Source organism: Salmo salar, chromosome ssa14 (genome assembly GCF_905237065.1).
Source record: "Salmo salar chromosome ssa14, Ssal_v3.1, whole genome shotgun sequence".
Classification (NCBI taxonomy): Eukaryota; Metazoa; Chordata; class Actinopteri; order Salmoniformes; family Salmonidae; genus Salmo; species Salmo salar.
This window is the reverse complement of record NC_059455.1, coordinates 8,653,479-8,667,268: the sequence shown is the minus strand read 5'-3', so window position 1 is coordinate 8,667,268 and position 13,790 is coordinate 8,653,479. Positions and strand designations below refer to the sequence as shown.

At 41.2% G+C, this 13,790-nt stretch overlaps 1 protein-coding gene across 3 annotated transcripts in view; it reads right to left on the bottom strand.

Moving 5' to 3' along the window:
* The window catches only part of LOC106568715 (low-density lipoprotein receptor-related protein 8), a 171,220-nt gene extending 158,118 nt beyond the window's left edge, over positions 1-13,102 (bottom strand). For 2 of the 3 annotated variants that reach the window (XM_014139291.2, XM_014139295.2), the window contains exons 1-2: positions 12,797-13,100; positions 11,506-11,628 (exon numbers count right to left, since the gene is read on the bottom strand). In XM_014139291.2, coding sequence (XP_013994766.1) covers positions 11,506-11,628; positions 12,797-12,863 — 190 coding nt within the window. In that variant the 5' untranslated portion in view covers positions 12,864-13,100. Of the gene's footprint in view, positions 1-11,505; positions 11,629-12,796 lie in introns of all 3 variants that reach the window. The other variant, XM_014139293.2, reaches the window with a different exon arrangement.
* Positions 13,103-13,790: the final 688 nt, after the last annotated feature.

Genomic DNA, 13,790 nt, shown 5'->3' with positions numbered 1-13,790 from the left:
TTGTCACGTTCGTTGTAATGAGCGGACCAAGGCGCAGCATGAGTTGAGGTCCACATACTTTATTATACAGTGAAACTACCAAAAAAACAGTAACCATAATACGAACGTGACAGCCGTAGTGCTAAACACACACAATATCCCACAAACGCAGGTGGGAAAAAGGGCTACCTAAATATGATCCCCAATTAGAGGTAACGATTACCAGCTGCCTCTAATTGGGAACCATACAAACCACCTACATAGAGATACAAATGCTAGAAACCCCCCTAGTCTCGCTCTGACCTATACACCATAGAGAACCCAGAGGGCTTCATCTTATTATACAATAGCCTCGAAAAGGGGATACTCTCATACAGTACAAGTAGCCTACATGCATTCTTCTTTAACATACAGTACAAGTACATGTACAGTCATGGCCAAAAGTTTTGAGAATGACACAAATATTAATTTCCACAAAGTTTGCTGCTTCAGTGTCTTTAGATATTTTTGGAATAGTGAAGAATAATTACAAGCATTTCATAAGTGTCAAAAGCTTTTATTGACAATTACATGAAGTTGATGCAAAGAGTCAATATGTTTTGGCCCTTCTTTTTCTGCAATCTGCCCTGGCATGCTGTCAATTAACTTCTGGGCCACATCCTGACTGATGGCAGCCCATTCTTGCATAATCAATGCTTGGAGTTTGTCAGAATTTGTGGGTTTTTGTTTGTCCACCCGCCTCTTGAGGATTGACCACAAGTTCTCAATGGGATTAAGGTCTGGGGAGTTTCCTGGCCATGGACCCAAAATATCGATGTTTTGTTCCCCAAGCCACTTAGTTATCACTTTGCTTTATGACAAGGTGCTCCATCATGCTGGAAAAGGCATTGTTCGTCACCAAACTGTTCCTGGATGGTTGGGAGAAGTTGCTCTCGGAGGATGTGTTGATACCATTCTTTATTCATGGCTTCGTTCTTAGGCAAAATTGTGAGTGAGCCCACTCCCTTGGCTGAGAAGCAACCCCACACATGAATGGTCTCAGAATGCTTTACTTTTGGCATGACACAGGACTGATGGTAGCGCTCACCTTGTCTTCTCCGGACAAGCTTTTTCCGGATGCCCCAAACAATCGGAAAGGGGATTCATCAGAGACAATGACTTTACCCCAGTCCTCAGCAGTCCAATCCCTGTACCTTTTGCAGAATATCAGTCTGTCCCTGATGTTTTTCCTGGAGAGAAGTGACTTCTTTGCTGCCCTTCTTGACACCAGGCCATCCTCCAAAAGTCTTCGCCTCACTGTGCGTGCAGATGCACTCACACCTGCCTGCTGCCATTCCTGAGCAAGCTCTGTACTGGTGGTGCCCCGATCGCCCAGCTGAATCAACTTTAGGAGATGGTCTTGACGCTTGCTGGACTTTCTTGGGCGCCCTGAAGCCTTCTTCACAACAATTGAACCGCTCTCCTTGAAGTTCTAGATTATCCGTGAAATGGTTGATTTAGGTGCAATCTTACTGGCAGCAATATCCTTGCCTGTGAAGCCCTTTTTGTGCAAAGCAATGATGATGGCACGTGTTTCCTTGCAGGTAACCATGTTTGACAGAGGAAGAACAATGATTCCAAGCACCACCCTCCTTTTGAAGCTTCCAGTCTGTTATTCGAACTCAATCAGCATGACAGAGTGATCTCCAGCCTTATCCTCGTCAACACGCACACCTGTGTTAACGAGAGAATCACTGACATGATGTCAGCTGGTCCTTTTGTGGCAGGGCTGAAATGCAGTAGAAATGTTATTTAGGGATTCAGTTCATTTGCATGGCAAAGAGGGACTTTGCAATTAATTGCAATTCATCTGATCACTCTTCATATCATTCTGGAGTACATGCAAATTGCCATCATACAAACTGAGGCAGCAGACTTTGTGAAAATTAATATTTGTGTCATTCTCAAAACCTTTGGCCACGACTGTATTCATTTTATTATATCCAACCTTCATAATAAAGCCTAGTCCTCTGAAAACCTAGCCTATGTGAAAAAGGGAGTAATTCTCCAATATTGCAATGGTCTTGGCCCATTGAGAGCAGGTCAACTGTGTGAGGAATGAGGATGCTGGCGACAATCTGGCTAACAATAAGGCAATTCCATCAGCCTTATCTGTGGGCTCACACAGATATGGCACACCACACACAGCAGCTATTCAACACAGTGAAGACTACCAACTTAAAGAAAAATGTGATGCCATTTTGAAAGTGTAATCATCAAATAGTAGGTGGCCCCTGATAAAACCATGTTGGTAGCATAATCATTTACCTCGATTCGGTGTTAGAGGAAGGCCGTAAGGCCCAAAGACTCCAGCCCCCCAAGTCATAGACAGTTCTCTCTGCTACCGCACGGCAAGTGTTACCGGTGCACCAAGTCTGGAACCAACAGGACCCTGAACAGCTTCTACACCCAAGCCACTGCTAAATAGTTATTTAAATAGTTAACAAGTAGCTACACGGACTATCTGCATTGAACCTTTTCGCACTAACTCTTTTGACTCACATTCGCTGCTGTTACTGTTTATTATCGATCCTGTTGCCTAGTCACTTTATCACTACCTATATGTTTATGTCTACCTCAATTACCTTGTACCCCTGCACAGCAACTCGGTACTGGTACCCTGTGTAATATAGCCAAGTTATCGTTACTCATTGTGTATTTAATCCTTGTGTTATTATTTTTCTATCATTTCTATTTTTTCTGTCTCTCTGCATTGTTGTGAAGGGCCCATAAGTAAGCGTTTCACTGTAAGTCTACACCTGTTGTTTACGAAGCATGTGACAAATACAATTTCCAGAAGTATTTGCAAAGCTGGCATTTCCAAAATGCAACCCACCCAAACATAACATTCCGTTGTACAGCAGGATTCAAGTCAATTACATGTCAGTTCAGTCAACTCAGGAAGTAAACAGAAATTCCAATATGAGAAAAATGTGGTTTACTTCCTGAATTGACAGAATTGAAATGGAATTGAAGCCACCAGCCCTGTTGGACAGTAAGAAGGAGAAAATGGGTCCACCAGACCAATGCCCTTAATCTTTAATAGAAAATAACAAAGAACAAAACAACGATAATATAAATGTCCCACACAGTATCGCGGGTGTGGAACAGTGACACATTAATCTTTTAGGGAGACGAAGAGAGAAGCTCCAAATGACCTGTTTTCACTGAGGCCTGAGGACTCAACCTGCTGGTGTCACTGTCAGAGACGAGGGGGCAAGGATACCAAGCGGCCTCCGGAGACTGGCTTTATCGCCAAAATAGATCTAAATGCTCTACAAAGTGGTTGTGTGTGTGCGTCAATGGAGGCTGCTGAGGGGAGAAGGGCTCATAATAATGGCCAGAATGGAGCGGATGGAATCCATTCCAGTCATTATACTCTATTCCAGCTATTATTATGAGCCATCCTCCCCTCAGCAGCCTCCACTGGTATGCGTGTGTCCATCTGTGTAAGTAAAGGCGTCCACATGCTTCCCATCCGAATCAATTCGGAATAGTTTGTGACGTTTTTTGTTTGTTTTGGTCTTCGGCAAGGGTTTTTTCAGCTGTTCATGCACACTTCATTTTTTCTCGAGGCAAGCGGAAGCTTGGAGCTGAACTCTGCGCCCCTTCGTTGGCCATTGGTCAACAGTAGGGATTCTTCAATTAAGTGTTTGTTGTCATTCAACGATTGATGACTCGTTTTCATGCACATTTTTTTACTTGAGAAATAGATGTAAAGCTGCACAACTAAGATCTCGGCAAAAACTTCAAAATGAATGAAAGATTTATTGAATAATATTAGAATAATTGGGACGATTTTGAGGAAGTGTATCCTGGACAAACAGTACTATTGCCGCTTTTTCTCATTTTTCAAGCGAAGGTCTTTTAAGGCAGTACATAAGCACACTCGTTCAATTTGGCGCCAGCCAAACCGAAGCATGCAGAAGACTTAAGACAGACACAAAGGAGAGAGAAGAGCGAGAGATAGTGAAAATGTGTGTGTGTGCACGTGCGTGCGTGTACGTAAGAGAGGGAGATAGAGAGAGTTATGCACAGAGTGGGTACCAGTAGGAATTCCTCTTGAGCCACAATTAACCCAGAGAGACAAAAGAGAAACGCATGCCAAGAGTACAACCAATGCTTTTGTTTGTGCTGCTCCTGAAAATATAGGACACAGGCTGGGTTCACAAAGAGCAAGGGGATTGGAATTCTATTCTTTTTTTCTGAGGGAGTCTGACAGGATTCTGGCTACCTATCAAAGCTCTATAGGCTGCTATATACTATCTGTCAGCTGGTTTCTCTATGTGGGTGGAAAGAGATGGGAAGATGTGCTGTCCAATCATCGTTCACGCCTCCACCAAAAATTACCCCGGAGGCCTGGAAACCAAACATAGCACCACTGCCCTAAATGAAAAATAGCCAGTAACTCTCCACAGAAGGAGTTAAATCGCCTGCACACAAATCAAGCCCATCATGCCAAATAGTGTCCACCTGGCAAAAACTGTCCACACCCCCCGCATCACAAGGGGATCCGATGAGCTCTAGCTTCTGTTGCTAGGGCAGTTTCTAGAACTGGCAAAATTCTGAACGGCCTACGTAATGAACCAAAGTGTCCATTGCTTGCCACTGTAGCGGTCGTGGAGGACGCGGAGAGTTCTAGTTTTATTTCACCTCATAAGCGCTCGCTCTGTCAGCGCAAATTTACTAACTTAAAATCGCTCTCCAAGGACAGTGTTTTGAGGGTGACTACCTGCTGACTACCTACTGCTTCAGAAGACTGAAAAGACTGGATAGACAAAATGTTCTTTACCACATGTTGCTAGTACCAGTCAAAAGTTTGATTGATGTTCTACATTGTAGAATAATAGTGAAGACATCAAAACTATGAAATACCACATATGAAATCATGTAGTAACAAAAAAAAGTGTTAAACAAATCTAAATATATTTTACATTCTTCAAAGTAGCCACCCTTTGCCTTGATAACAGCTTTGCACAGTGCAAAGCTGTCATCAAGGCAAAGGGTGGCTACATTGAAGAATCTCAAATATAAAATACATTTTGATTTGTTTAACACTTTTTTGGTTACTACATTCCATGTGTCATTTCATAGTTTTAATGTCTTCACTACTATTCTACAATGTAGAAAATAGTAAAAATAAAGAAAAAGCCTTGAATGAGTAGGTGAGTCCAAACTTTTGACTGGTACTCTGTCATTATATAAGAAAATATTGTTAAATAGGAAGAAATATTGACATTGCTAGCTACTTATTTATATCAGCCTGCCTAGTCAGCTAGCTAGCCAGAAAGTTATATTTAGCTAACATTAGGTGGCTTCAATTCCATTTGTAGCTTGCACTTTAATGGCATCCCTCGAGGAGATTTAATTTTATTTTCTAACCAGCCAAAGTACTATGAAGGCACCAGTGATCTCGACAAGAGGCGCACCATTCGTAGGGGGGCAGAGAAAATCACAATTCAGGGTAACGTTAAGTAGCTAACTATTATTAGATCACTGGAAGGATTTAGTGTACAACCATTTTTCAATACTTGGCCATCTAGTTGGTCATCTACATGTTGCTAGTTATACATTTAGTTACAGTATATGTCTATGTCATATTGAGGTATCTAGCTATAAGTTAACCCAGAAAAAACTAATGGATAGATGTAAGCAATTATGGTCACTCCAACTGCCCTAAACTACATGTCTTCGAGAGAGAGAGAGAGAGAGAGAGAGAGAGAGAGAGAGAGAGAGACTGACAGAGAGAGAACGAAAGAAAGTGAGAAAAAGAATACAAGTGAGAGAGAGAAAGAGAGAGAAACAGATAAAAACTGAGAAAAACGGAGAAAGACATGGGTGGAGATGTACTTGAACTTCAGTATTTCAACAAACCTTGTCTTCCAACTAGTTAGGCAATCACATGTACAATTGAAGTCGGAAGTTTACATACACTTAGGTTGGAGTCGTTAAAACTCGTTTTTCAACCACTCCACAAATTTCTTGTTAACAAACTATAGTTTTGGCAAGTCGGTTAGGACATCTACTTTGTGCACAACACCAGTAATTTTTCCAACAATTGTTTACAGACAGATTATTTCACTTATAATTCACTGTATCACAATTACAGTGGGTCAGAAGTTTACATACACTAAGTTGACTGTGCCTTTAAACAGCTTGGAAAATTCCAGAAAATAATGTCATGGCTTTAGAAGCTTCTGATAGGCTAATTGACATCATTTGAGTCAATTGAAGGTGTACCTTTGGATGTATTTCAAGGCCTACCTTCAAACTCAGTGCCTCTTTGCTTGACATCATGGGGAAATCAAAAGAATACAGCCAAGACCTCAGAAAACAAATTGTAGACCTCCACAAGTCTAGTTCATCCTTGGGAGCAATTTCCAAACACTTGAAGGTACCACATTCATCTGTACAAACAATAGTACGGAAGTATAAACACCATGGGACCACGCAGCCGTCATACCGCTCAGGAAGGAGACGCGTTCTGTCTCCTAGAGATGCACGTACTTTGGTGCGAAAAGTGCAAATCAATCCCAGAACAACAGCAAAGGCCCTTGTGAAGAGCCTGGAGGAAACAGGTACTAAAGTATCTATATCCACAGTAAAACGAGTCCTATATTGACATAACCCGAAAGACCGCTCTGAAAGGAAGAATCCACTGCTCCAAAACCCCCATAAGAAAGCCAGACTACGGTTTGCAACTGAACATTGGGACAAAGATCATACTTTTTGGAGAAATATCCTCTGGTCTGATGAAACAAAAATAGAACTGTTTGGCCATCGTTATGTTTGGAGGAAAAAGGGGGAGGCTTGCAAGCCGAAGAACACCATCCCAACCATGAAGCACAGGGGGTGGCAGCATCATGTTGTAGGGGTGCTTTGCTGCAGGAGGGACTGGTGCACTTCACAAAATAGATGGCATCACGAGGCAGGAAAATTATGTGGATATATTGAAGCAACATCTCAAGACATCAGTCAAGAAGTTAAAGCTTGGTCACAAATTGGTCTTCCAAATGGACAATGACCCCAAGCATACTTCAAACGTTTTGGAAAATTGGCTTAAGGACAACAAAGTCAAGGTATTGAAGTGCCCATCACAAAGCCCTGACCTCAATCCTATAGAAAATCTGTGGGCAGAAATGAAAAAGCGTGTGCGAGCAAGGAGGCCTACAAACCTGATTCAGTTACACCAGCTCTGTCAGGAGGAATGGGCCAAAATTCACCCAACCTATTGTGGGAAGGTTGTGAAAGGCAACCCAAAACGTTTGACCCAAGTTAAACAATTTAAAGGCAATGCTACCAAATACTAATTGAGTGTATGTAAACTTCTGATCCACTGGGGATGTGATGAAAGAAATAAAAGCAGAAATAAATAATTCTCTCTACTATTATTCTGACATCTCTACTATTATTCTGACATTTCACATTCTTAAAATAAAGTGGCGATCCTAACTGACCTAAGACAGGGAATTTTTACTAGGATTAAATGTCAGGAATTGTGAAAAACTGAGTTTAAATGTATTTGGCTAAGGTGTATGTAAACTTCCGACTTCAACTGTATTTGAAACTTGGCAGTAAATGTGCACATTTGCATAGTAAATATATTTATTGCAAGTAAAATGTTCAGTTGACTGAAATGGACTGTTCAGTTGCCCAGTTCCTTACTGGTCATTAGCCCCTTCTCCCTAGCCATTCATCTTCTGTGCCCAATTCCAAATCAAATTTTAGGCCAGGGTTGATTTTGGAATTGGACATTGGTTTCTAGTTAGTGTTTGCATATCTGTAGGTTCTAGATTTGTGTAAGTAATATGACAGAGGTGTCCCGGAGCCCATTACACAGCAGGTTGGGGTCATCACCATATTGTTACACCTACCTGAGCCCCATCAGATCAAACACTGAAAAAATAGAGTAGGGGGTTAAGGGACTTCATTAAAAAAAAAAAAAAAAAAATCGCAGCCTATACCTTGACGTGGTGAGGGCTTTCAACTAAACCAGGCCCATGATATTGAAAATTAAGTAGCCTTTGTGTTTGCTTTTTCATCCACCACCTCTCTTCCCTTTACTCTGCTTTTGATCTCCAGGGGTTCTGCCATGTTTCAAGACGGCGAGGAGACCAGACGATGACCACCTTGAGCAAAATTCAAGCCCCCCCCTTTCGAGACTGGCTGCCTGTCGAATACAAGTGACAGGAAGAAGTAGCACCTCCTGTATCTTGATTCTGTCTCTTCCATCATCCTTCAGGTCTTTCTCCTCTCCCTCCAGATGAAATTCTGCATCTAGTGACATCTGATTGCAGAACAATCTGCCCACTCATCCCATCCCTTCTCCATCTCTGGAGACCTCCTCCCATTCCTTACCGCACACATCAACCCCTCTGGTGTAAAAAATGACATACAGATATCCTTTCTTTTTTGTCTGCCATTTACATTATTGCATGTCTAATCGAACATTTAACTCAATCAATACCTGATCTACCTGTAACCTGTGTGTTTGCTTGTTTTCATCTCCGTCCCCTTCTCTTAACCCCCTGGAGTCGATTGACGCACCTGTTTCACAAGGCGTTCGCTGTTGTAAATTGTAACGTATCCCTTGATGGTAATTTGTTAGTTTAACATTATTCATTGTTGGTCTAGGACCGACAGTAGGTAGATATATATTCAACCACAAGCCATGCGAGATATATATATATATATATTTTTTTATCATAATAGAGTTTCAGTGTAGACTAGACAAGACAAGCTCAAAATAAAAACATGCCAGCCAGACAAGCCAGGGTATGAATCAAATCGATGTGCATATGAATGGAGTGGAAATTAGCTGACTTTGATCTGTAAGGTAAGCAATATTAACGTGTCAAGCAGAATAGACATTTCCTTTGCTATTTCCGAAACGTAGCAACTTTTAAGACATGGATTTCATGTTGATGACATGATAACAAGGTACCCAAAAGTAGTTTGAAGTAGTTTTCATCTTTATTAGCTCAACAAAAATAGTTTAAACAGCTAAATTGTCTCAGAAATCTGATTTGTTTACATAGCGGGGATTAAAAAAAAAATGTTTGGGGCTGTAATGATCTCCAAAATTCAATGCATTAGGTCATCTCACACCGCTGATATAGCAACGGACGCTAATAGCATATCGATTCCCATTGTGATGCAGGGAGGACACTTTTTGGAAGGTGGACACTGTTTGGCATGACAGGCCCCTAGAGCGTCCCAACTCAGGTGTGATGTGGCACCGGTCCCCTCTGTGTGTTATTCCCCCAACTGTATGCCATGGGTCCCTAATCCACCTGTTCTTTCAAACATTAAGGGGAAAGGTTTACATGCAAGGCACTAGCCACCCGATTCAACATAGCTACTGTGGAGAGTAGAATTAACCTTACTTGCTTTTAACATTATCTGACATAGGCATAGATTTTTTGGTGATAGAAAGAGACCAAACCACCATAGTCTACAAAATAAAATCTGTCTGTCTGTCTGTCTGTCTGTCTGTCTGTCTGTCTGTCTGTCTGTCTGTCTGTCTGTCTGTCTGTCTGTCTGTCTGTCTGTCTGTCTGTCTCTTTTTCAATTCAATTTAAGGGTCTTTATTGGCATGAGAAACATATGTTTACATTGCCTAAGCTAGGGAAATTGATAATAAACAATAAAAAATGTACAGTAAATATTACACTCACAAAAGTTCCAAAAGAATAAAGACATTTCAAATATCATATTATGTGCAAATAGTTCAAGTACAAAAGGGAAAATAAATAAACATAAATATAGGTTGTATTTACAATGGTGTTTGTTCTTCACTGGTTGCCCTTTTCTTGTGGCAACAGGACACAAATCTTGCAGCTGTGATGGCACACTGGGGTTTTTCACCCAATAGATATGGGAGTTTATCAAAATTGGATTTGTTTTTTAGTTCTCTGAGGGAAATATATGTCTCCCGTGTGGCTCAGTTGGTAGAGCATGGTGTTTGCAACGCCAGGGTTGTGGGTTCGATTCCCATGGGGGACCAGTACGGAAAGAAATGTATGAAATGTATGCATTCACTACTGTAAGTCGCTCTGGATAAGAGCGTCTGCTAAATGACTAAAATGTAATGTACATGTAAAAATAGTGTGGAATAAGGAGCCCCTTCAAAGCCTTCAGAGAAGGCCCAAGGATTTATAAATAAATGTCAAATAAAATGTTGTTTTAATTTCTATTTCATCTTTACAATCAATTTGTATGACCTTCTGATTTCATCTCTTCAATTTGCGTTGGAAAGACAAGGGTTAATACTGATTTACATTTTTTGTCATTTAGCAGACACTCTTATCCAGAGCGACTTACAGTAGTGAATGCATACATTTCATACATTTTTTTCTCCGTACTGGTCCCCCGTGGGAATCGAAGCCACAACCCTGGCGTTGCAAACACCATGCTCTACCAACTGAGCCACACGGGACTAGGTGGACACTGATTTATATCCAATCAGGATTTATTTTCATTGGTGGTCTATGGGTAGAAAAATCGAGCTCAGCCAGCCATTGGCTAGGCCTTCAGAAGCTAGACAGAAGGCCTCTGCCATTAAACTCTATCAGAGCAGAATTTTGGAGTGACAGTGGAATGAACCAATCACATTTTGACTTGTAATTGGTGGGTCTGTTAAAAAAATCTAATGGAAATGAAATGTCTATTGGTGCTTTCAAGACAACAAGGAACTCAAAAAATATAAACGAGGTCAAAATCATGACATTAGTGATCTTCAGGTCGGAGCTCTAGAAAGAGGCCTGAGTTCTTGAGTTGGAATTCTGAGTTGGATGACCGTTCAAAAAATAATAATCCCAGTTGTAGCTAGTTTTTGTCAGGGTTCCAAGTTTTTTTCAGGGTTCCCAGTTGTCTTGTTTGACCAAAACTGTCTCTCCTTCAGCGCCATGGAGTGCACAGGTATTACGGTCCCTGTCCTTTCAGAACCACAAGCCTGTCACCTTAGATGTGACATTTTTGCGGTCACTTTTGGTGATAGTGGTGTTGGGCTACCATAGGTAGTGTAAAAAGTGTGTTTTTTGTTTTGCTGGTCGAATTACTTTATGCTGGGTGTCACATGTTGTGTCCATGCCTGTTCTATCTCTGTGTGTGCGGCAGCCCAAAGCGCGGCCATTTTGATTCATTCATAATGTAAAAAAGCATTGTTCCTCCTTCACTATAACTGGAATGCTCCATCTACAGAAGATATGTTGGGCACATTAAGTGATGCTATGTTTTCTGTTATCTTCTTGATTTTTGAGTTTGATACAAGGTATTGGAAGATTTTTGATCCCTCTGAAGGTCCTATAGTCACAGTTCGCCACTGCCACCAAATGTGCCAAAAAGTCACTATTATTCTGAGTAGCCTAGTCATGGTCTGTTTCTCAAGTGTCCATGTGTGTTTTTAGAAATGGAAAAGTTGCCTAAGTGTCACGTGTAGGCAATTGGAAGGCAGTTTCAGACATTATTATGAATTGTTTTACTTACCACAGTTTTCCTCGTCGCTGTTGTCTGAGCAGTCGTCATCATCGTCGCACCTCCATATGGTCGGTATACACCTTTTGTTATTGCACTGAAACTGACCATCCTCACACTCTTCTGCCTCTGCTCCTGCAACGTTGGAAAAGACATCAATATACGCGCACCTCCCGCCATCCACATGGGCATGCGCTCAAACTGTCATTTGCGAATGAATGCCTATGATATGCACTAGCGGTTCTGGAGGGGGGGGTCAGTGCCCCTGTGACAACAATTTTGGACGCCCTTGTGGCCCCCCTAAATGTGGAGTATGAAATCATTTTTACATAACTGATGCCTGTAATGCAGTGAAGAAAACGATATGACAACAATAACGTCTAATGTAACTGGCCCCTCTAACAGTACAACTGGCCCCAGCTTGCCCCCCCCAGTTGAAATGGTCTAGAACCGCCACACAATATGCCGCATATTCATCCGGTCAGTCAGTATTGAAATAGGATTCCGTTATGAGAGTCACTTGGGGCTGTTGTTTTGCTACAATAGACACATAACCCACTTGGCAAACTGGTTGAATAAACGTTGTTTCCACGTAATTTCAACAACAAAAAAAGAAAAAGAAATGTGATGACGTTGAATCAACATGGAAAACTGATTGGGTTTGAAAAAAGTAATCAATGTAAGGGAATTTCGTATTTCTTTCACACAACTTTTAACTGAAATGCAATGGTACATTTTTGGGGTGTTTATTTCACATTAATTTCACGTTAGTTGACATTGACAACTCAACCAAATGTAAATCAAAACTAGAAGTTGAACTGATGTCTTTGCCCATTGTAAGGACCCGATTGTAAGGACCGATTCTGTAATTTATAATTATAGCATTTTAAAAGGGGGTGGGCGCACATTAGGCCTAACCATCGTATCGTTACAATGAGACAAAGATTAATGTAGCCTAGGCTACTACCACCTATGTTGCAATCATATGGATGCTGTCTCACGTCCAAGGAACACATGTCAACATTGCCAAGTAAACGCTGACGCACACATTTCCCACACATTTTCCCAGAAATGTTGATAAAACATACAGATGAAATGACCACAATTTGTATTGTGATATTTTCATTTAGTTTTCCACTAACAATGAGTGGTTCTCCCACATCGTTGCAACAGTAGGCTAGCGCATGAAACCATTCGCTACCATCCGGAGGAGACCGCGTATGGATGGATCCCTCTCTGTTTAGCTCATTACTGGCATCATCCGATTACCATCATTTTAAGGATCAAAGGAAACAGGACAAACCTTTTGAGGAATGAAGTTTCAGGGCTAACAAATGAAAGAGCAGTAGTTTCCTTATATCCGTCCACATTTCTGGAGGAGGTGATGGAGCTCATCCACAAACAAAGCCTGACCTAATATCCGTTCCTCTAGCGATGCGACAGTGGTACTTCACCGAACTAAACCTCACTAGCAATTTGAATCAGTGACGACGGCGTGTATAGGCGGGGATTGTGCCAGTAAAAATAACAATAAAGCAGTCTTTTCATTTATTTCCCCCGATAACATGAAGATGTTCAGGCCTACTGTAGACTATCATTATTTTACAACGTTCTTCGTGGAGCCAAAACATTGGCGGGAATTCCTAAAATATTCTTGTTTTTCACGCGCCAATAGGCATAAAAAGTTGAAGATGGATGCACCTGCATTGACCAAGAACACATGAAAAAACGTATTAGTCTACAGTAGCCTATTCTGTTTGCAACAGATGAAAGCAATATATTTCCAAAGTTTTAAATTATTAACTTCACAGTGGACCTTCAGAACAAAGCTCTCACCTGAACAACAGGTCTAAGGTTGAATTCATATATTTCACTAATTGGAGTCCCCTGGAAACACACAGACCAAAACTAAGGTTCTTCCTACCACGATAATATACAATAAACACATTTTCATTAATTTAACATCTAATTTAATATGTTCTGAAAAATAATTGTATGTAGGCCAACACATAAATATTTAAGCGAGAGAAACCCTTCCCTGGGGCACACACACACACACACACACACACACACACACACACACACACACACACACACACACACACACACACACACACACACATACACATACACACACACACACAGAGCGAGCGAGCGAGATATACACAATCACATCTACCCAGCCAGATTTTTTGGGGGGGCATGACAGGCAGTTAAGTGAGGTAGAGGAGGGTGCTAGGCAGAGGAAAATAGTTATACAAATAATATACATGGGATTTGTTTAGTGCTTTTCAAGG